The sequence below is a fragment of the Papaver somniferum genome, chromosome 4, assembly GCF_003573695.1.
Source record: "Papaver somniferum cultivar HN1 chromosome 4, ASM357369v1, whole genome shotgun sequence".
In the NCBI taxonomy this organism is placed as follows: Eukaryota; Viridiplantae; Streptophyta; class Magnoliopsida; order Ranunculales; family Papaveraceae; genus Papaver; species Papaver somniferum.
Genome location: NC_039361.1, coordinates 124,638,095 through 124,662,655, shown reverse-complemented (window position 1 = coordinate 124,662,655; position 24,561 = coordinate 124,638,095). Strand labels below are relative to the sequence as shown.

Below are 24,561 nucleotides of genomic sequence, written 5' to 3'. Positions count from 1 at the left end.
ACGTACTTTGTGGATGTAGAAAACCATCACTAAAGCCAGAGCTCGTTGAAGAAAGCTCTGACTATTGATTTGTCTCGGTAATGACTCACTACAATGGTCGATTTAACTCGGTTGCATCAAAACGATTCGAGGGCTTATTTGTCTTTTACAAGGCTGACTAATTGCCACATATACACTAACGGATGTTAACTGTTTAAAGAAAAAAACAGGATGGAAAAGGTCAAATGTGTGGCATTAAATAAATTCTGAAAAAAACAGTGGCACTTTCTTAAACATGAAATTGGAAGTGTGGCACTTTATTAAAATCCCCAGAAAACTATCATGAGAATTCAAATAATCCTACCATACTTCGAACCAAATCTTAAATGCTATAACAAACTTCACCGAACTTTGTATATATCTGGAACACTCAACGGATTTTCCTCAATTAGAACTTTGAGAAATAGATGGTGGTAATTCCCTACCCGTTCTTAGTAGAGGTTGAGCCCCGGTCGCAGGGGGGTGATACCTAGTAATATAGATAAGGAAGAAGGGTGTCTGTCTTTGAACAGATCCGACCCTTGATTTTGACCATCCAGCGGCTGTGATTAACTAATCTGAGGTTTTCGTGAGAGACAGATCTGAGTATCCATTCATGATATTTTTGTCCCGCGGTGTTTTAGCTTAATTATTCGTGGCAATCCCCTCTTATTTCTTCTAGAAACTCAAAGATTTGTGAAGCCTTCGCTAACTTCTTTTTAGGTTTAAGTATGAGGTAAGTGTTTCTAACATGAAATATTTCACAGTACCGATTGTCTTTCATCAATACACATTCAATTGTCATTACATATTATCATACCTTACATTATTTGTTTGTTTTACAGGCCACCTCCAAATTTATCTCCACTGGACGCCCACCCAATGTAGTTAATATCGGATATCGGTTCATCTCGGCCGGGACCGATACACTGGTACGATTTTATATCGGGGATATTATCGTTGAAATATCGGTTCTAGATTTAGAGACTATAATTTTATATTAAACATTTCTCCACACATTTTCGGATAAGATATAATAGATAACATCAATTTTATCAAAAAACAAAAGAGTAACTTTAGTAGACTTGCTTCGAGAGCTACATGCACCTCTACTACCACCTGGAAGACTTTCTTCGCCAAAATTACCCTTAAACTTTATAGAAAACGACCAATACCGACTCATATCAGGAAATGTAGGAAAATTTCGTATCGACCGATACGGCCGATATTTGACCGAAACGGCCGATATTCGACCGATACGGCCGATATTATCGGGCGAATATCGTATCCCCGATATCCTTCTTATCGTACCGTTCTGGGCCGATATCCGAAATATCCCCAATATATCGGCCGATACGGCCGATATTGACTACATTGCGCCCAACCAATGACGATGGAACTTCATTCTCATAATAGAGAACGTCCAAAGAAAGAGAAATCAATGGTAAAAAAACAAAACCAAAAAATAATCACATGATTGAGAAATCAATAGTAAAAAAACAAAACAAAACAAAACAAAAAAATAATCACATGATTGCAATAACCCATGTTATGAAAATCCAGAATTTATTGATGTGTGATTCTGTTTTGGAAATCTCTTAAACAGGCGGCATCCTTGGCACAGAGAGCACGTAGACAAAGAGAGAGAGAAGAAAAGGAACGTCAGGAAAGAGAAACAAAAGAACTACAAGATCGCCTGCAAAGAGAAATAGAAGAATTACAAGATCTTCAAGTAGGTTAGCAGAAATTAATTTTAATATAATACTAATATGATATGAAAATTGTAGTTATGAATTGGTTCCGTATATTTTGAAATTGACAGTTAACCGAAGAATCTAACATTCATGTGGAGCATAATCAATTCGCTATTGAAAGGGCTAGAGTAATACTTTATTAACCTCAGATAAATTGACAGTATTATCATATTATCATCCATACTACCGTATTATCAAAAAGGTAAAGATATCTCATGTACTGGCGAACTGACAGGAAAGGATGCGATTGTATTGTCCCAGATAAAACGTAGAACCAGAGAATTGGAGCACAAGGTACCTAAACCAAGAAAAGAAACATCAATGGTAAAGTTGGAATTCCTGAAGACAGTAATACATTTTTCTGAAAACAAACATCAGTTAGGCTTCAAATAATTTAATGAATATATTTAACAGGCAGCATCGTTGGCCCAAAAAACACGTCGGGAAAGAGAGAAACAAGAAAAAGAAAGTCGGCAAAAAGAGAAACAGGAAAAAGAACATCAGGAAAGAGAAAAACAAGATAATGCTAATGCCAATGTGCAAGGTGATCGGATAAAACATGTTGCAGTTCCAACTGAACAGCAGTTACAAAAAAAGGGGGAGAAACGAATAAAAATGCAGGCAAGAAAATAAATAAAATTAAACGTGATTTAATGAATGGCTTCATTTGGATTTCTACAGATTCTATGGTGATGGTTTTATTAAAAGACATGTTTTTGGTAATTGCAGGATACTCAGTCCCAAAAGAAACCGAAAACTGTTCTGACCCCTATGCAAAACATGGAGCAGAATCCAGAATTTGACGCTGCGTGTGGTGATCAGGTAAGTAAGAGTTGGTGGCATATTGATGCAAATTTCAAATTCAAGCTCTAGAAATTAGTGAGAGACAGTACTCTGATGTAAGAAATACTAGAAATTCTGATGCCACTTCAATGATCGTTATGCGACAATGTACATGGAATCCTATTAATCATAAATGGTCACTTAAGTTTGACAATTGTGATTTCCCAGTGAATCCTACATGTATCCAGTCTCGAAACTTGCTGCAACGACATTAAGTAGATACTCACAATGGATAAACATAATGTCACAATAATTACGAATGTTGTTTATCTATTAATTGCAGGTGAATACTCTAGGAGAGGAGAGCAATATGCAAAGAAGTCCTGTAAGTGCATCAGCCGCCGCAAATGAAAACGAGATGTACTATACTAGAATTTTAAATTACGTATATCTATTCTTTCCGGGTATTCATCTAATGACGTGTTTTGACCCTTATTTTTCAATAGGTCTGTACCAGTTCCAGACGTCTCATCTGATGAGTATACTGATCATTACTATTCTTCAGATGACAGTCTTGACGATGAAAACAACGATGTACCTATACAGTTCAGTGATCTATGAACAGCAGTTGGAAATAAACGTAAAGCCGGAAGGAAAGCACGTTCAACTGTTAATGAGGATGGAAAGAAAGCACGTTCAACTGTTTACCATCACAAAGGAAAGATTCATTTACCACCACTACGTGAACCTCCTCTGGAATTAATGGAATTGTTCGAAGGAAATAGCTATCGTTCAAGACGGTTTCGACAAGCTATCAGAAAATACAACGCTGCTAATGCATTTACAAGTCTTGGATGCAAATATGACACAAGGGCATCCAAGGGAAGCGGTCCACCGTGATTCTCAATACATGGTGAGTTGCGACATTACAGTGGATCTCTGATGCCAAAAGAAATAGATGATGCTATTTACTCTCAACTATTTCTGTATGATCCAGCTTATGCATTGTCGATACGTGAAAACAGAAATAAGGATCTAGATAGAGAAATACTAGGTATAATCCAAGATACTCTATTAAAACATAACAGATTCATTCCTCTGTATCATCAGGCACATGATATCTTGAAAGATAGGCAGGCTTCATCAGAAAAAATAGTTCAAGTATCACTCCATTTTAATGAAAACTCAGATCAGCGCCGTTATAATTTGCCGTCAGTAGAAGAAGTATCTGTCGTCGTCCCTGAAAAGCCAGGGGATGTGACAACAACTCGAGATGTTCTGTTGCACCTAAAAGATGGAAACGGCTTAACAAGAATAGATGAATGCCACCCTGCTTACCTACCTTTACATTATGTTTTGTTATTCCCTTATGGAGAGCTAGGTTGGAGCATTGAGCTTGCACAATGGGACGCTGGTGGAAAAAAATATACATATACAAGAATATGTCATATGCAAGTTTTCAATTACCGACCTTCCAGCGTAGATCAGAATATTCAACAATCCTAAGAGGAGGAAAACTTTTCCAGGAATTCTTAGTGGATGCATGGGCTTTGACAGAACAAAATCGGTTGGATTATATGAGATTTCACCAAGGAAAATTACGCGCAGATCACTATGGTTCCATAATAAAAATGAAAGAAGAAGGGTTAACGCCTAATAAAGGAGGTACACCATGCATTTTACCATCATCACATATCGAGAGCCCAAGGAATACGTACGAAATTTATCAGGATTCGATGGCAATTACACGTTTTAACCATCACCTTGATATTTTTCTAACAATGACCGCAAATCCGAAATGGCCGGAAATTCAAGACGCACTTCTAGAACTCCAACATGCCTGTGATCGTCCGGATTTAGTGGCACGAGTTTTTGAATTGAAAATGAGGGCGCTTATGGATGAGATAACGAAAAAGAACGTGTTTGGGAAAGTTGTAGCCCATGTACACACCATAGAGTTCCAGAAACGAGGACTACCACATATGCATCTGCTGATATTTTTAGAAAAATCAGAGAAAATCCGTACAGTTGAATAGGTTGATAAATACGTATCAGCCGAATTCCCAGATGAGAATATAGATCCAGTTCTCTTCGATACAGTAAGAAAGTGCATGGTTCATGGACCATGTGGTGATAGAAATCCAGAGTCTCCATGCATGAAAAAGGGAAAATGTACTAAAAATTACCCTAAGAAGTACAATGATACTACGTGTTTTAGATAGTGGGGGCTACCCAGTCTATCGTCGAAGAGATGATGGAAGAGAAGTTATCGTTCACAATGGATGTAAGGCTTATAAGACCGATGTTGTACCTTACAACCCACACTTATCAAGAATGTTTAATTTCCATATAAACGTGGAAGTATGTGCTGGAGTAAGAGCAGTCAAATACATAAAAAATTACATCTACAAAGGGTATGACAAAACAATAGTTGTTGTTGGAGCAAAAGATGAGGTGCAGCTGTACATTGACGCAAGGTATATTGGACCGCCTGAAGGTGCATGGCGTTTATTTGGTCTTTCAATGCATAGAGAAGAACCAAATGTCGTAAGATTGGCAATCCATTTGCCAGTGATGCAAAGAATAGTCTATGAATCAGAGGGAACCATAGAAGGTGTTACGGATAAAGCTGAGAACTATAAGTCAACGTTAATGGCTTATTTTGAATATTATGCTGAAAATCCAACTTCGCAAGCATATACATATCAAGAGTTTCCACAGCACTTTGTTTGGTCTGGTAAAAAGTGGAAAATCAGACAACGTGGTTTCGTGGTTGCTAGAATGTACTTTGTATCTCCCAATGCCGGAGAATTGTATTACCTGAGATTGTTGCTGACTGTTGTTGCGGGTGCAGATTCATTCGAGAGTCTAAGAACAGTGAATGGTGAATTATGTCATACGTTTAAGAAAGCTTGCATAGAACTTGGACTTCTAGAACATGACAGGGAATGGCTAGCGCTTTTTGAAGAGTCCGTGGATATCCATACAGGAAGTAAGTTAAGAAAACTATTCAAAATCGTCTTATCTGATTGTAACCCGACAAAAGCAGAACTTTTGTGGGCCAAGTTTGGTTTGAAAATGTGTGATGATCTCCCTCATAGATTACAAACAATGTTTGGCATTCAAAATCCGACAGATGAACAGATTTTGGACTATGGATTGTATCTCTTGGATAAATTACTGCGTGAAGGCGGTAAGAAACTGAAAAAATATCCTAGCATGCCATTACCAAAAGGGAATTGGGGTAAGTTAGTTGGCACAGGTTGATACATGAGCATAAACAACTGGAGCTTGCTATACAACAACCAGAACTTCAGAAAAATATTGCAAACTTGAACCGAGAACAGTTATCGGTGTACAATGACATAATGGAGTCTGTCCAGCAAAGGGATGGTCGTACGTTTTTTCTAAATGGAAGTGCAGGAACAGGGAAAACATTCCTATATAATACAGTAGCTGCAAGTTGCCGACTCAAAGGTGACATAGTCCTGACTGTTGTATCATCAGGTATTACTTAATTTCTTTAAACTTTGCAACTTACTTTACCACAATAGATGTTGAAACAAAAACCTTAGAACTAAACCAAGACTTATATTTCATTCTGTAGGTGTTGCATCTAACCTATTTGATACACACAACTATGATCCGATGATTAAAAAAGAAAAATTGCAATAAAAACATTATAACTAAACCAAGGCCCCGGCTTAATTTTCAACACCCGAATTAGATTTGATCATGTAGGTGTCTCCTTAAACCTCTTAAATTTAGAAAACTACCAGATGCTTAGGATTTTTTTTTTCAATGAAAATTGTGTTACGTATGACCTTATTCTTGATGTTGACTAGATACAGTCAATAGAAATGCGAATATTATTTGAAAATTGGTTTATGAACATACCTGACAACCTAATAGTTCACTGCCTCCATCTCAAATACCATGATTCCCTGATGCACACAAAATATAATAATGTTATGAAGAATGAAAAATAAGTTACAAGCAGCTAAAAAATTATCAGCAGAGATCTTGCTCAGATAAATTCTAAATTTCCTATGATAACACAAGAATGGACTTATTGTTCTATCCACTAAATTTTAACAGATAACTCATGTAAGCTTATACTTTTACATATATGAATCTACAACTTCTGATGGATGTGTCTGTCGCTACCTAATTAATATACCAAGGATCTATATCCAGTATGACTGCACCTTGCATCGGGGAATTAAAATTTCTCGACTTCTAATCGTTGTATCATTAGGTATTGCTTCACTACTTTTGGTAGGGGGTAGAACTGCACATTCAACATTCAAAATTCCAATAGAGATCAATGAAAGCAGTGTATGTCCAATTCCTAAACAAGGTAAAGAAGCTACACTTCTTAAAGAAGTAAAGCTGATTATATGGGATGAAGTACCAATGCAGCATAGATTCTGTGTAGAATCAGTTAATAAATTACTTCAAGATACATGTGAAAACGAATTACGTTTTGGAGGTATTACCGTTGTTATGGGGGGAGACTTCCGTCAAACTTTTCCAGTTATACTAAATGGAGGTCGTGCAGATGCAGTAGGAGCGTGCATTAGAAGTTCTGTTATCTGTAATAACATAACAGTTCTCACACTTACGAAGAATATGCGCCTTGATCAATGTGATCCAGAAAACATAGCTTTCGCAGAATTCTTACTCGAGGTAATATTCTTTGATATTGGATTTAAAAACAATGACAAAATTTAAGATTTAAACTGACATTTTACTTATATATTTTTACAAATATGGTGTAGGTCGGGTCAAAACCAGAAGAAAAAATTGAACTCCCATCATCGGTGAATAGATGCAAAGACGTGAATGAGATGATATACAAACTGTATCCTTCTTTAGGGACACCTAACCAAGTATCACCGGAAGAGTTAACCGATAGGATCATTTTATCAGCACGTAATGATGATGTGAACGATATTAACATGGAAGCTTTGAACATCTTGGATGGAGAAACATTCACTTATTAGCTGCGGATAGATTGAATCCAGATGAGAGCGGGAAAATACCACATTACAGCAGTGAATTTCTACAGAATTTGAATCCACCAGGGATGCCTCTATTCAAGTTAAATCTGAAAATTGGTTGTCTAATTATTCTGATGAGAAATCTGTCTCCATCAGAGGATCTTTGCAATGGTACAAGATTATTGGTTACTAAGTGTTGTAAACATGTAATTGAAGCGAAGATTCTAACCGGACACAAAGCAGTGGACGTAGTATTGTTACCAAGAATATCATTTCAACCATCAGTCTCCGAATTAAATATAAACATGTAGAGGCGTCAGTTTCCCGTTCGAGTAGCTTATGCAATGACAATTAATAAATCCCAAGGACAGTCTGTAAAGTATGTTGGGATAGATTTAAAAACTCCAGTGTTCAGCCACGGCCAACTTTACGTGGATTTATCAAGATGTACCGCAGCCAATAGAATAACAGTACTGCTCGAAGACGATACTGAGAAACTTGAGACAACTAACATCGTCTATCCAGAAGTCCTACTATAAATTATACAATTTCTTTATTTGATTTAACATTTATATTTTTATACATTCATGTTTACTTTTTAATCAGTTCTGGCCTGAGGCTACTAACGTGGTCTACCCATAAGTTCTCATATATATCTTCTATCGTTCCTGAAGACGATCCGAAAAATAAAAATCTATTGTCTCACTAAAGTACGATTTTGCTTAGACTAATACTTTGAGGAGACCATAAACAATACCTGAATTAGAGACTCCTCTTGCCGATCGTTAAGGTTCTCAAATGGCTTGGCAACCTTCACACCACCACGGCAAAAAAAAACGATATAGCCGTTCTCTTTCTTCCTGTAATAAGCAATTTAGATCTGTAACAAGCAATCTTATAATAAAAACTTGGAGATAAATAAGTTAGCTGCACGTGTGTCCATTTTAATTAAGATGATTGGTATGATGAATGCAGTACCTTTCCTTTTATGTTACTGAAAGATGCCTAGGAATAATGCCACAGAATTGTTCTACCAAATCATATCAAAATGCGATGTTCAACTCAACTATAAGACCTTTAGCCTGTTACAAAGCAACTCAAACAATTAGGCTTTTCAAGATCGAATCATGATAAGAATTAACTAAATTCTCCTAGACCTTCTACAGAAGTATCAGACAAAGAACAATAAAAAAAAAAGGATGGATGGCACAGAACACTTCACTAATAAAAAAGCAACATCTGTTGAATGGAATAGATACTTCAGCTTACAATCTACATTAATCATCTATGGTTTATGTTACTCATAAAACTCTTCGAAGCACACTAGACATTAACTTAAGAAAATTGTCATGATTCATTAGAGTGCATTTCTAAACATAAATTGTCTGACATGGTTCGTTAGAGTGCATTTCTAAACATAAATTTAAAATACAACAGGTTTACAATTCACTGCTACTTAAATTCACCAACTTTATCACCATTACATCTCTAAGCAACATAGCCGGTGAAATAGGCAAGAAAACATTAGCAAACAAACTGTTGATAGTTATATGTTACAGTTAAATCTATGAAAGTAGGACGACAATAAAAAATAAATAAAACCCATTCTAAACATTGTCCCGTGCTACTTACATTTGGTGTGTCCGTATACTTGAGCTCATGGATATCTTTGATGTTAGGGAGACGTCCCCAGACAATATTTTTTTGCAGTCGTCTATACCAGATTACTGTAGGCATAAACACAATACATAAAAAAAAAAGTATACATCAAATCAATGAATCTGCTTGGCCTCGTACAGAAGCATACCACACCGTTGGGTAAACACAACTAATTTTCATTAGTGATAACAGAAGATTGGTAACATAAAATGCACACAAAAAAATCGCGCTCATCTTGGGACTCAAACATGAACTTTTTAGCGTTAGCTTTATGGATTCAAAAGAAAGTGTTTTCTCTTAAATTCGCTAATTACCAACCAAAAAAGGCAAGACAGGTTGGAAAAAAAATGTGAAATGAGAAACAAACAAGAAAATTGTGCATCCTCGAGTATCATACACAAAAATTGATAGAGACATACGGATGACAGATGACAAGAAAAGTTGGAGACTCATGGTAGTAAAACCGCTCATATCTTTCTATATATCAATCTAACCAGGTGATCGAATGGAACAATACAAATTCAGGGGAACAAACAAAAAGAGAGGAAATTAAATGTGCACATACAATCTTTATAGGTAGCAAAACTGAAAATTACAAAGATAATGTTTTTGTTAACATTGATGATTGCCTTAGATCTCACATTATTTGTAATTGCAGGATACTACTCATCCCAGAAAAAAAATGAAAAATTTTCAACCTCCTATGCTAGACGGAGAGACAACGAAGCTCCATGTTGCAATCAGGTAATATTAGTATTTATTTGGGTCATGCATATGGAAATTGAGAACTAATATCAAGTGAACATGAAATTAGTTATTCCATCAATAAAAATACGAATGCTTACTTCTGTACTGCATAAACTGCAGCAAACCAAACTGATTTATTGAACAATTCGACCACCAATCAAATAGTTCACAGTACCTATGTCTAAGCACATCTTAGGTATAAAACTTAAGCAAATGAAAAAAATTAAATTGGGCATAAAACCATAAGGGAAGTCAAAATTCTTTCTAGGGTTTCAAACAATTTACCTGGAAATTGACCTAAAAGATGCTTATGTTGACATTCAATACCATAATTTGCAATGGATGTCGACCAGTTTGAGAGCCAAAAAAAAATAGTCGATCCCCACACCTCAGAAAGAAAAAAAAGGAACGATGTGGTTTAGGAGTTTCATGTGAATTTTAGATTGATGAGTTTTGAAAGATTTTGCTACCGCTTCATTTTTGCAAAGGAAAGATGAATCAAGGGTTTCATTTCGTCTGTGGAAAGATAGTAAGGAAAAATTCAATAAACAAAATGGGGAAGGGGTGGCGGATAAGTCGACACGGAGGAGTACTGTAAGTAGAGATGTTACGCTACATTGTGACCGTTTTCACATACAGTACTTTAGGAACAAACTTATCTCTTACCATACGCTTCTTGCTTCCATCAACGGCTTTAAAAGAAGTAAAATTTAAGCACATATCAGTTTGACAAATTCCCTTTCACGTGATAATTTTTCTTTTTGAAAAAATGTGCAGAAAAATCCCTAATATTTAACGATGGCAGAAGCAAATCCCGAATCACTCTTTTCTTGGTTTTTCTTTCTAATATTTGCAATATTGAGTTTAAAAATTTTGAGTTATTTGTTTTTATTTATTTGTTAAGATTTACAAACATAAAATTTTGAGTTTAAAATTTAAACTCATATTGAATAGTTTAAGATACAAAAAAAAGAAAAAAAAAGGGTAAAATACATACAACACCAAACACTTGAACAGGTTGAGCCCGGGCCGTAGTCCGCGGTGATACCTAGTCTATATTATAAGGAAGAAGGTCGTCTGTCTATGAGTCAATTAAGACCATTGATATCGGTCATCCTACGGTCGTGATTGATTGTTGGGGGTCTAAATATCAAGATACTAACAAATGCCTGCAGACTAGCCGTGTTTATAGCCTACGGGTTTAGTGCATAAGGCAATATTCTTGCAGTATTTACTCACCGGTGAGATTCTCAAACAATGGTGCGCTCCACTCTTGCTCATCCCCAAACGGGGGATCTCATATTAAATTTTCGAACTTCAATTCTAATTCACAACAGAGTGTCGGCCTTTGTTGATTAAGTTGTACTTGGAAAATAATTCTAAACACGGCTGACCTTAAGATTTGTGGTGACTAAATATCCTAATATTATAATTAAATTTTCTAATTGAAAACAATTAACTTTAATACTCCCTCGGTTTCAAAAAGATAGTCCGCTTTGACTTTGTCAAAATACTAAGGAGACTATAATACTTTACTTGACTACTCTTAATTATTTACCTATTTTACGTTAATAAAAATGCAAGTATTAAAAACTGCCTAGAATTGTTAAGAGGATTGTAAATAGGAAATAAAAAAAAATTAAAAGATATCGAATTTATAGAGTATAAACTCTTTAGGGAATTTAATTCTTGGAGCCAAATATATTGTCTTTTAAAATTAATGAAAGATATATTTGCTTCCTTAACTGTACAAATTTCTTTAATATTTTAAATTAGTTCCATTAATATGCATTTATGAATATAAAAAATTAAAGGCTATAATAGAGAGTTCGTTGAAAAAATACGCCTATAAACAGAAACTGGACACAATTTTAAAACTGACAGAAATGGAATAAAGGACAGTCTTTTTAAAACAGAAGGAGTACTAAATAGTAATTTTCAAAAGAATCTAATGCTACCGTTCCGATTATTAGTTATTTGATCTAGCCAACTAATCACCGGGAAATATAAGCCCTTGCTAATTTGATCCAACCGACAAAATACGTGGATCGCAGGCCCTAAGTTTTTCGGCTCAATAATCACAGCTAATTTTAATGTGGGGATTACCGTCCTGACTAATTTTGTCTGACCAACCAAACACCAGGCTTGTTTAAGGGGCCACGGCCGGGGTTGCCCCTGCTAATTTGGTCCGACCAACAAAACACGGGGAGTGCGGGCCCTGAATTATGAGCCGGGTAGTAAGCCCCGATACTATGGCCCTATCAACTAAACACGACCCCGACAATTAAAATTTTGTGGAAGGATACTGACCAACTGACAAAACAACGAACAAAAATCTAAAAAAAGTGACCAATTTACAGCGCCGGCTGATTTCACCCGACCAACAGGACACCGTAGACTACTGTAACTAATATGCTCAACCATATAGATTTTATCCTAATCACTATTAATTTTAATATTGAGACTACTTCATCCTAGATATTCTAACCCACGGCCCCATGCTTGTTTAAGGGGCCACGGCCCCAGGCTTGTTTAAGGGACCACGGCCGGGGCTATAAGCCCCGGATAATTTGGTCCGACCAACAAAACACGGGTGATGCGGGCCCTAAATTATGAGCTTAATAATCACGTCTAATTATAATTTGTGGACAACGTTTAAAATAGCCGGGGCAGTAGGCCCCGATACTATAACCCTATCAACTAAACACGTCCCCAACTATTAAAATTTTGTGGAAGCAAACCACCAACTGACAAAACAACGAACAAAAATCTAAAAAAGTTGACCAATCTACAGCGCCAACTGATTTCACTCCACCAACAAGACATTGTAGACCACGGTAACTAATATGCTCAACCATATAGATTTCATCCTAATCACTATTAATCTTAATATTGAGACTACATTTCATCCTAGATATTCTAATCCACGGCCGGGGTCGTTGGCCCCGACTAATTTAAGTCGACCAGGAAAATGACACGGTCGCATATCCCGTTTAATTTACATGCCCAACTCCCAAGTCATAGCCCAAGTAACATCCAAATGTCCCGACTAATTAAACTTGATATTATAATCCGACTAACTAACACACTACGCTATGACAACTAACTAAACACATCCCCAAACTTTACGTGCCGACTAAAATTTGTAGAGGATACCGACTGACCGACCAAACAACGAACAAAAATCGAAAGAGGTTGAGCCCCGGCCGTAAGCCGGGGTGATACCTAGTACAACAATAAATATATCACTACTTTTTAATAACCTTATCCATTTAAAATTAGATTACCTTAATATCCACCCATAAAATATTTTTCGTTATTTCAAAATGGAACAAATTTCTTCCTCTACCACTTCACCACCACCACCAACATTCAACTACCATTCCACCACCACCTACCAACCGCCACCACCACTAATAATACACTACCACTTCGTCACCACCACCATTACACCACCACTAGTCGTCGCCACCACCACCACTAGTCAGCCGCCGCCACTAGTTCGTTGCCGTCGCCGCCACCACTGGTTCCGATATTTTTGTATCAACAACAGTAGTTGATCCAAATAAAAACAGAATTAATAGTAGAAGTTGATCCAATTTAGGGGATCAACAACAATAGTTGATCATAAAAAAGGATCAACAGCAATACTTGATCCAAAAAAAAGGATCAACAGTAGAATTTTATCCAATTTAGAGGATCAACAATAGTAGTTGATCCCCTAAATTGGATCAATAATGAAAGTTGATCCATGTAAATGGAGTGAACTTGGTGTGATTCGAACATGCATCATCTGACATGGAGTCAGTCATGCTACCTGGTAGGTCTTTAAACAAGCCTACAATTGTACTAACTGCAAGCATACAATGTCGAGTCTATAAATATGGTAAGCACGAGTCGATCCTCAGGGACAAGGTGGGTGTAGAGTTGAAGCTTAGTTCTTACGATAACTGATTCAAATTAAAGTAACAAAAAGAGTTGTTTGGTTGGGTGTCGATACGACGAAGATGATTGATAGTAACAGAAATAGTTAATCAAGATGTAAGGCAGGTGAATAGAACAAATGATGATGACAGTACTAGGGCCTGCAAATCCACCACTAACCTACACTATGTATTCAACTAATGATGTTATTCTTGTCCTTATAGCAGATAAGGGTGACGATCAAATCTTCCCTATATCTAAGGTGTTTCTCCGATGGATAGTTCAATCACAACTAAGGTATCTTTCCAAAGCATTAATTGTCTAGTTAAAGCACAACTAATCTAATGATCAATAACAATCTTTTTAAGCGTGAGTTGCAGCATAATCAACATAGTGGTATTCTAACTACAATGGGTACATGGCATACACTGTGAGAGCAAAATTTTGACGTACTTAGATTAAATTTTATCCTAAAAAATTCAAGCATTCAAGAACAACATACATAGTATGAATCACACAGTAGCAGTCTAGGGCTTCATCTAGATCCTAGCAGCGTGAATTAGAACATGATGGAAATGATTAAAACACAAATATATTATGAAAACTAGTTGATCCATCTAGAATTGGATGTTTACATAATTCACAGAGAACCCTATTTATACCCAATTCTCTTCTCAAACACTAGAATTTGATAATTAGAAGACAACCACTCACTCAAAACGCGTTTTCCCGATAAACCCCTTCGCAATTCGACTTTCCAGCTCTTTGATTTGATGTTTTCTTTTGAAGATAACCCTAGATTCATCTCTCTCAATCCTAGCTTCTAGGGTTACTGTTTTGGAGAAGAAGCTAAGATAGAGATAGATGGAGACTAGGAGGTTGATTGATGGCGGCTAGAAGGTTGCTGAGATCAGAATTGGTCGGGCAAAAATTGATTGATGGGGGGAAGCGAACTGAGAGGTGTAGGTGAAGTGATGGTATTTGCAGACGGTAGAGAAAATGAGTACGAAGAGAAGGGGGTGTTTGGTTGTTGCTCGAATAAGGGAAGGACAGAACATGCTCGGGTGTGAGACAGGAGTATCAAATATTGATGCACAGTTGTGGAGATGCCTCGGATGATGAGCATCAGTATCGAATCTAACGGTTCAAGACATGGTAGCGGGTTTGGGTCTTGAATCTTGGGTTTTATCTCTTGGAAGGTCTTCTTCTAGGCCCATATCTTCTTCAGAGCTAAAATCTCAAACCTACTTCTATCTTTGAGTCGTGCAAACGATATTCTTCACTCGCAGATGAGGTACAGAAGATATTCTTCACTGCCTTCTTAGCGGGAGCTTTGTTGTCTCTCTTCCGTTGTCACCAATTCTCTTCTCTTTTGGTTTCTCCAATCATGCAATCTTTATTTAGTACCTAAAAACCCAAAGTTAATTAGTAAAAGTATTTATTCTTGAAAACAATGAAAACACAGAATTTAGGATAAGATATGATTTTAAAGCGCAAAAGATGAGTTAATTGTCAATAAAAGGTGTAGAAATATGCACTATTTCGTACTTATAAAATACCCCCAAACCTGAAGTTTACTTGTACTCAAGTGAAACGGAAATTAAGAAATCCTAACTATACCACTGTTGCTGGTCTATCGAATGCATTTAGCGTATGCATTAAGCCTTTACACCCCTAGGTGTCTCTAGTGGACGAGTTGTAGTCTCGTGAGGGCCTACCAGAGGTGTACCCACACAAAACCTTCTCCAACTTCAGAGCGTAATAGAGTATCAAGCATCCAAGGAGCTATGAGGACATAGAGTTTATGCATGCTAGTAATAAGAAGTTAGAAATATCAAAAGAACGCATTCTCATCCTTAAGAGTTGAGTGACAAGTAACCACACCATATGAAAGAATTTGGGTTCAAGAGTGATCGCAAGCCTCGAATTCTGCCTCACCAATAATGTTTTATGATAATTGCACTCAAAAGACCGCTTTTTTAGTTTCTCATGTGTGCATATAGGAGTAAAGAGTGAAATCCTGCACATGTTAAATGGTGGGAAGGAAACCCTTCCGAAATAATTTCTGGAGACTCCACAGAATTGTGGACAAAAAGAATCTTTTTCTAATGATCTCTAAGAAAGTAAATCAATCATTAGCAAGGATGGGAGTACTCACTTACCTTCACATCTGATCGGCAATCAACACCACTCTCACAACATCCATAGAAACGTCTTCAATCTTCGGTCTTCAACTGTTGATGATGAACTTTTGAACTTCGTAGAACCTTGACAATTTCTGATTTTTATCTTCAATTTCCTTGTTGCTTGAAATTTCCTCTTAAATTCTTCTTTACCATGATGTTTATTAAACAAAACTAAAAACAAACAGTAGTATATTTTTTTTTTATTAATTAAGCACAAACTGAAAATAACAAAATAATAATGAAACTACTAAATCCATGGATGAAGGACTTTATCACTCAATTTTCCACAACTTGTATTGTCTTGATTTTATGAACCTCACTAAATCTCATCTTTCTCTGTTTTCTTTGCTCTTTGTAAGATAAGTCTTCACTTGTGTATAAAATTCTGCTTTTTGTACTGTATCTTCACTTTGAATATGACTTTCTTTTCCTTGTATTGTTGCATGTAAACCTTGGACTATTTCAACTTTCTTCAAATATTATGATGTCGCGCTGCTTGTTGATGATGATGTGTTTCTATGGATCTGTTTGATGTTTTCGAGAGAGAGAATGGTGCTAACTGCAAATCAAACTACAATAAGGAGTTTTAATCTTTAGACGTCATCCTCATGATTGACAAAATTAGCACTTAGAGATAAAAAATAGTGCTGAAAGTGGTGCGAAGTTGGGTAGCTCACCATTCCTATCCGGAATTTACGTACGGTGACACACACTCTAAAAGGACTTTTTAGATAGTCACAAAAATTGAAGGTCGGTGCCTCGCTTGATGTAAAATAGGTAGTCTCCACTAAGGGTGATCACAATTATACTACCAAATATCTTTGATGCACCTAATTCGCCCACCGGCATGGTTAAATCAAACTTTAACGCTCATACAAACAAGAAACACGATTGTGTTCTCTAGTACTTCCAAGTTCAGTTATTTTGGTCAGACTCTCTCTGTAAACATAGCTAGAAGCATGCTAGTGACTCTAAAATCTCTAAAAGTTGGAGGTTTTATGGTTGAATTTTTTTTAAATGCAAAAGACTAAAAACTCTATACGAAAAATACTCCCCCAAACATAAATCTAACATTTTCCTCAATGTTTCAACAGATGATAAGAATTTAAACAGCAGCATACCATGAGAACCATGTTGATTAGAGAAAAGGGAAGAGATTACCGGATGCAAAAGGATGGTGCTAAACCAGAATTGAATGAATGCTTTGAAATCAAACAACATGAGCGCAAGACGAAAAAAAAATTGGTTAGCACACATAAAAACTATGCAAAAAGGAAAAGAAAAGGGAAAGAGAATGGACATTTAATCCATATGTATGTACACAGGTGAACCAGTTTAGTCCACATAGACGGGGTCTTCCAAGTCTATGGTCTCAACTTCTGGTGGAAGATGCTCCAGAAATGGTTTCAATCTCTGACCATTGACCTTGAAGATGTTCTTGTTTACTGGATTTTGATTTCAATAGCTCCATGAGGGAAAACAGTATGTACCAAGAATGGACCTGACCATCGAGATCGTAACTTCCCTTCGAAAATATGCAAACGAGTGTTGTACAATAAAACTTTTTGTCCAGGTGTGAAAGACTTGCGCAGAATGCGCTTGTCATGAAACACTTTCATCTATGTTTATACATTTTGGAACTATCATATGTATCATTTCTTAATTATTCTAACTCATTAAGTTGAAGTTTCTTTGGGTACCAGCCTTATCAAGATCAAAGTTCAGTTTCTTTACATCCCAGTATGCACGATATTCTAACTCAACAGGTAGGTGATAACCTTTACCATACACTAGTCTGTAAGGGGACATGCCAATATGAGTCTTGTATGCGGTTCTATAGGCCCATAAAGCATCATTTAAACGTAAAGATCAATCTTTCCTAGTAGGATTTACAGTCTTTTCAAGAATATGCTTAACTTCCCTATTAGAAACTTCTACTTGGCCACTGGTTTGTGGATGGTATGGTGTTGCTACCTTGTGAGCGATTTCATACTTGCGCATAAGTGATTCAAAAGGTCTATTGCAAAAATGACTACCACCATCACTGATTATTGCTCTAGGTGTTCCAAAACGAGAGAAAATGTTTTCCTTAAGAAAAGAAATAACTACTTTGTGGTCATTTGTTTCGGATGCAATGGCTTCCACCCATTTAGAAACATAATCAACTACAACAAGAATGTATAAATTACCTTCAGAGTTAGGAAATGGACCCATGAAATCAATACCCCATATATCAAACAATTCAACAATCAAAATAGGTTGTAAGGGCATCATGTTTCTTCTTCAGATACTTCCTAATTTCTGACATCTTTCGCAAGCAACACAAAAGGCATGACTATCTTTGAACAACGATGGCTAATAGAAACCACTCTGCAAGATCTTTGTAGCATTTTTATTGGCATTATAATGGCCTCCACATGCATGGTCATGATAGAAAGAGATGACATATCTTTGTTCAGAATTGGGGACACATCTCCTAATAAGTTGGTCAGGGCATTATTTAAACAAGTATGGGTCATCCCCAAAGAAATATTTCACTTCAGACAAGAATTTAGAGCGGTCTTGTTTAGACCAATACAAGGGAATTCTACCAGTAGCAAGGTAGTTGACAATATCAGCAAACCAAGGCATTTCAGATACGAGCATCAATTGTTCATCAGGGAATGATTCTCTAATAAGCAAGGATTCATCAACAGACTCAACATTCAACCTAGACAAGTGATCAACAACAACATTTTCAGACCCTTTCTTATCTCGAATTTCGAAATTGAACTCTTGTAATAAGAGTATCCATCGAATTAGACGAGCTAGACAAAAGATATTTCAATGCAGCATGGTCAGAATGTATGATGACTTTAGATCCTATCAAATAAGATATAAACTTATCCAATGCAAAAACAACAGCTAGCAATTCTTTCTTAGTTGTTGAATAATTTTAGTTGAGCATCATTAAGTGTTTTACTAGCATAGTAGATCACATAAGGGAGTTTGTCTACTCGCTATCCTAAAATAGCTTCTACAGCATAGTCAGATGCATCACACATAATTTCAAATGGTAAGGTCCAATCAGGTGGTCTGACTATAGGAGCAGAGGTGAGAAGAGCTTTCAATTGCTCCCATGCTTCCTTACAAGCATCATCAAAGACAAATGCAACATCTTTTGCAAGAATACTACACAAAGGTCTTGAAATTTTACTAAAGTCTTTGATGAATCGCCGGTAAAAACCGGCATGGCCCAAGAATGACCTTATCTCCCTCACGGAGAGAAGTTGAGGCAAGTGTTGAATGAGATCAACTTTAGCTTTATCTACTTCTATGACTTTTTCAGAAATGATATGCCCTAGGACTATGCCTGAGTTCACCATGAAATGACATTTTTCCCAGTTCGGAACCAAATTCTTTTCTTTACATCGAAACAACACAAGAGTAAGATGATGAAAACATTCATCAAAAGAAGACACAAAGACAGAAAAATCATCCATGAAATTTTCAAGAAACTTATCTACCATGTCAGAAAGATGCTCATCATGCAACGTTGAAAAGTAATGGGTGCATTACACAACCCAAAAAGCATACGATGATAAGCAAATGTTTCATAAGGACAGGTAAATATGGTATTTGGTTGGTCTTCGAGTGCTATGTGAATTTGCTTATAACCCGAATAGCCATCTAAGAAACAATAATGACTATGTCTTGAAAACCTTTGTAGCATTTGGTCAATGAAAGGAAGAGGAAAATGGTCTTTCTTTGTTACTGTGGTCAACTTCCTATAGTCAATACAAACTCGCCACCCCGTGGTCACACGAGTGGGCACAAGCTTATTCATTTCATTTTGAACTACAGTAATGCCAGACTTTTTGGGTACAACTTGAATAGGTCTGACCCACTGGCTATCTGGAATTGGGTATATGATACCCGCATCAAGCAATTTCAAAATCTCACCCTCAACAACATATCTCATATTGGGGTTAAGTCTCCTTTGCATTTCCCTAGATGGTTTAATATTTTCTTCAAGATTTATGTGATGCATGCAAATTGTGGGACTTATACCTTTAAGGTCTGAGATGGTCCAACCTAAGGCCTCTTTATGTTTTTTAAGCACTTCCAAAAGTTTACTTTCCTGTTCTGTGTCTAAACACGATGCAATAATAACATGCAATGTCTCAGAAGAACCTAAGAAAGCATATTTCAAAGTATCAGGAAATGGTTTCAAATCAAGCTTAGGTGGTTCGACAAGAGATGGGGCAGATTTGGAATCAGAAAGTGAAAGTGGTTCCACAACAGTCTGCCATTTAGCAATATCCATGGGTGGTACATATTAAAGAAAAGAGTGTACCTCACTAATGTACTCAGAATCAAAAAGATCTAAGTCAAAATTTTCTAAACATGCTTGCAAAGGATCCACAGATAAGATGTCAGGCAATGAATTTCGAATCAGACTCTCAATCATGTTAATCTCATGCAATTCACTATCATCAAAGTCCATGGGTTGTTGTCTAACATGAAACACATTCAATTCCACAGTCATGTTACCAAACTACTAATTCAATATTCCGCTACGACAATTGATGATAGCATTGGACGTTGCCAAAAAGGGACGTCCTAAAATGACAGGAATATGACAATCTGGGTTTTGCACAGGTTGAGTATCTAGCACAATGAATTCCACGGGGAAATAAAATTTATCAACCCTGATTAACACATCTTCAACAATACCACGAGGGATTTTGACAGATCTGTCTGCTAATTGTAGCGTAAAAGGAGTGGGTTTCATCTCCCCAAGACCTAATTGCACATATACAGAATATGGCAATAAGTTCACACTAGCACCTAAGTCTAGCAAAGCCTTTTCGATCGTATGATCGCCTATAGTGCATATGATAGTTGGACTACCTGGGTCTTTAAACTTAGGTAGGGTGTTGTTTTGAATAATTGAAGTCACCTGCTCAGTGAGAAAGGCACGCTTATGCACATTATGTTTCCGTTTTTGGGTGCATAGATCTTACAAGAATTTATCATAAGCAGGTATCTGTTTGATTGCTTTAAGAAAAGGAATATTTATATTGACTCGCTTAAACATTTCCAACATCTCATTGTAATGTTTATTCCCTTTTTGCTGCATCAATCTTTGTGGGAATGGAGAAACAGGCACAAAAGATGGTAAAGAAGCATTAACATCAGTGGAATTCTTAGAGTCACTATCATGCTCAGATTCCTTTTCTTCAGTAGATCTTTTCTGTGGTGTAGTGTGCAGTGGCGAGTCTGATTTAGACTCACTCGACTGTGGTACACCTACATTGTTATTAACAACCTTACCGCTATGAAGAGTGGCGACAACATTTGCTTGATATTGTGAGGACTCATTGCAACTTGACATGCTTGCCTGGATTGCACTTTTTGGATTTTTTGGGGATGACTAGGGAGTTTACCTTTTCCTCTTTCATTTAGTGCATCACAGATTTGACCCAATTTGAGTTCTAAACTTGCAAACTTCTGCTCATTTAACTTTTGATATTGCGATAGATTCTGATTCATATGGTTTACACCATCATCAAAGCTAGGCCTTTTCTCTACAGGGTATTGTGTGTTTGTTTGTACTTGGGGTTTATAGGATATGCATATCCTTGGTTATTACTCGTTGTACCCCATTGTACGGGCCCTTTAGACCACGAGAAATTAGGGTGATTCCTCCACCCTGGGTTGTAGGTCTGAGAATAAAGGTTGTTCTCTTGCTTATGATACAAAACATTGGCTTGTTCTAGTCTAGACTCCTGAAATGCTTGTAGGTCTGGACAACTATCCACTAGGTGGTCTGAACCGTGGCATGCAACACAACTAACCATTTCAAATTGGTCACGGAGAGTTGGGGAAGCAGTTTTCATGTTCTTAAACTCTAGCTATAGCGCTTCTACTTTCCTAGCCAGGGATGCAATATTTGCTTTTTCTTCAAAATCGGACTCGATTCTATGAACATTAGCTACATGAGTGATCTTTTTGGGTTCACGGATGGACTCCCATTGCTTAGTTTTCCCAGTGACTTCAAATAAGAAAGACCAAGCCTCATTAGCACTTTTGTCAATAAATAATCCATTGCACATTGACTCAACTGTGGTTCGGGTACTGACATCTAAGCCTTCATAAAAAATTTGCACAAGTCTCCATTTTTAAAAACCATGGTGAGGACATTGGCCCAATAATTCATTAAATCTTTCCAGATATTTGGCCAGGGATTCACCTTCTAATTGCACAAAACTATTCAGACTTTGACAAATTGTCGCAGTCTTATGGTTAGGGAAAAACTTTTTGAAAAATTCTTTTGTAAGGTCTTCCCATGTTCTGATAGACTGTGGTTGTAGGGCATGCATCCAGGACTTGGCTTTTTCTTTCAAAGAGAAAGGAAACAATCTCAGTTTGAGGGACTCTTCTGGCATTTGGTTAAAACGCAGATTCCCACAGATATCCTGAAAATCTCTTACATGGTTGTAAGGGTTCTCAGCATCAATCCTTCTAAACACAGGCAACATATTAATTGTGCTAGCTTTCATCTCAAATTGACCAACATCAGCTGGTAAAACAATACACGAGGGCTGGCTCGCCCTTGTTAGGTACATGTGCTCTTTTATACTACGATACTGGTTTAACTCTTCACCCATTGTTTCAAATTGGTCAGGGATGTTCTCTTCAAAAGTGGGTATTTCAACTACGTCCTCTTGATGGATTCTAACTAGACGATTAGTTTGATCTCTAAAGGTCACAATCATAGCCTAGAAAGCATGACAGTTAATATGTAATAACACCCTAGACAACCAACAATTTTATAAACAGGGAGAAAACACTTATGCAAACCAAAGTCTAGCTTCTGGAATTAATGCACACAGATTCACTATGCTGTAAAGACTAGATAGTACACAACAAACAACAGATTCAGCAGATGAATAAACCAGGGAAGCGAAGCTCGTGGCAATGGAGTAGATACACAGAAGTATGCGCACAGATATAACAAGTTGTACTGATCAGATAAGCATCAAATGTGTAACTCAAAAGAGTATGAATGACAAGCGGATTCAGTGACACATACACATACACAGTGTGTTTCAGAATTAAAATTGCAGAATCAGTATGGTTCCGCAATTAGGCAGCACATAGGACTCAACAGATTCAGCAGGTCAACATGCTGCTCAAGTTTCACAGATTAACGCTTATGAAAATGACATCCAGTTTCAGGGACGAATGCACAGGTTCTGATAGGATTTTAAGAATTTCAGTGAAATAATGATTTCAACAGGCTAATGTGTTATTCTGTTATCACAGAATCATGTGCACAAATCCTAGATATTGCAGGGTTGGATACTACTATCGAAAGCAACTAGTTATGTCGACAAGCATGCTATATCGTTCATACATTCATTCAGGTAAACAAGGTTTGAGAAACAATACCGCCGGTATAAACCGGGTTTAGGAAGTTCCAAAGATTGTGTTCTGCTGCTCCTTCTCTTTTTCCTGGGTTTGCTTCTCAGTATTGCAGGTACCTGTTGTCTCAACAGAAATTATCAGTTCCTAGAATTGCACAGATAAAGCAAGGAAAAGACGGTATAGGCACTGAGTATGACTAACTGTGGGAGGAATCTATAGCATGTCAGTGACTTGCTCAACAGACAGATGAGCAGAACAGAACAACTAGTTTCAACACAGGATGCTATCAGCAAAGTTAAAAGAAATAGAGATGAAATGTAACAAGGCTGGAGCAGAAGTTTTACAGGGTATAGAAATTGACGAAGCTACTGGAACAAATGTTGGGACTAAAAGCACAGATTGCAGATTTTTCTAAGAAAAGTGTAAGTTATACTGCAACAAGAGATATTTTTTTTAACACAGAACCTGCAGTCTTGCAAAAGCTAAAACAACTCGAAAGAACTTATAGATTCTAATATGATCAGATGCAAGCTGATGACAACCACAGATATCTAGGTGAATAGAACAAATTATGATGAGGGTACTAGGGCCTCCAAATCCACCACTAACCTACACTATGTATTCAACTAATGATGTTATTATTGTCCTTATAGAAGATAAGGGTGACGATCAAATCTTCCCTATATCTAAGGTGTTTCTCCGATGGATAGTTCAATCACAACTAAGATATCTTTCCAAAGCATTAATTGTCTAGTTAAAGCACAACTAATCTAAGGATCAATAGCAATCTGTTTAAGCATGAGTTGCAGCATAATCAACATAGCGGTATACTAATTACAATGGATACATGGCATACACTGTGGGAGCAAAATGTTGACGTACTTAGATTAAATTCTATCCTAAACAATTCAAGCATTCAAGAACAACATACATAGTATGAATCACACAGTAGCAGTCTAGGGCTTCATCTAGACCCTAGCAACGTGAATTAGAACATGATGGAAATGATTAAAACACAAATATATTATGAAAACTAGTTGATCCAGCTAGAATTGGATGTTTACATAATTCACA

General features: G+C 36.8%; 1 protein-coding gene and 2 long non-coding RNA genes across 8 annotated transcripts; 1 reads left to right on the top strand and 2 right to left on the bottom strand.

Annotated features, from left to right (window-relative positions):
- Positions 1 to 1,406: 1,406 nt before the first annotated feature.
- Positions 1,407 to 10,516, bottom strand: LOC113276511. Of its 4 annotated transcripts, XR_003324412.1 has the most exons (8): positions 10,250 to 10,516; positions 9,191 to 9,285; positions 8,537 to 8,640; positions 8,316 to 8,418; positions 7,055 to 7,150; positions 6,723 to 6,846; positions 6,453 to 6,499; positions 1,407 to 2,070 (listed from the first exon to the last, which is right to left on the bottom strand). It is a non-coding gene; the product is annotated as an uncharacterized LOC113276511 (long non-coding RNA). The 4 variants fall into 4 exon arrangements; XR_003324410.1 differs by lacking the exon at positions 6,723 to 6,846; XR_003324411.1 differs by lacking the exons at positions 6,723 to 6,846; positions 7,055 to 7,150 and having other exon boundaries at positions 1,407 to 1,714; positions 1,960 to 2,070.
- Positions 2,079 to 7,550, top strand: LOC113276510. Of its 3 annotated transcripts, XM_026526125.1 has the most exons (4): positions 2,079 to 2,594; positions 2,899 to 2,940; positions 3,062 to 6,062; positions 7,117 to 7,550. In XM_026526125.1, exon 3 carries the CDS (start codon positions 4,755 to 4,757, stop codon positions 5,820 to 5,822), a length of 1,068 nt encoding a protein of 355 aa, XP_026381910.1. In that variant the 5' UTR covers positions 2,079 to 2,594; positions 2,899 to 2,940; positions 3,062 to 4,754; the 3' UTR covers positions 5,823 to 6,062; positions 7,117 to 7,550. The 3 variants fall into 3 exon arrangements, with proteins under 3 accessions (XP_026381910.1, XP_026381909.1, XP_026381911.1); XM_026526124.1 differs by having other exon boundaries at positions 2,899 to 6,062; XM_026526126.1 differs by lacking the exons at positions 2,079 to 2,594; positions 2,899 to 2,940 and having other exon boundaries at positions 3,452 to 3,468; positions 3,666 to 6,062.
- A 3,950-nt stretch (positions 10,517 to 14,466) lies between the features above and the next one.
- On the bottom strand, positions 14,467 to 23,951 carry LOC113276509. Its single transcript, XR_003324408.1, has 2 exons — positions 23,512 to 23,951; positions 14,467 to 15,295 (listed from the first exon to the last, which is right to left on the bottom strand). It is a non-coding gene; the product is annotated as an uncharacterized LOC113276509 (long non-coding RNA).
- Between the last annotated feature and the right edge of the window lie 610 nt (positions 23,952 to 24,561).

What these genes read in the sequence shown, in the direction of transcription:
- LOC113276510 (XM_026526125.1), top strand. Translation starts at nt 4,755, where the DNA reads ATGATACTACGTGTTTTAGATAGTGGGGGCTACCCAGTCTATCGTCGA.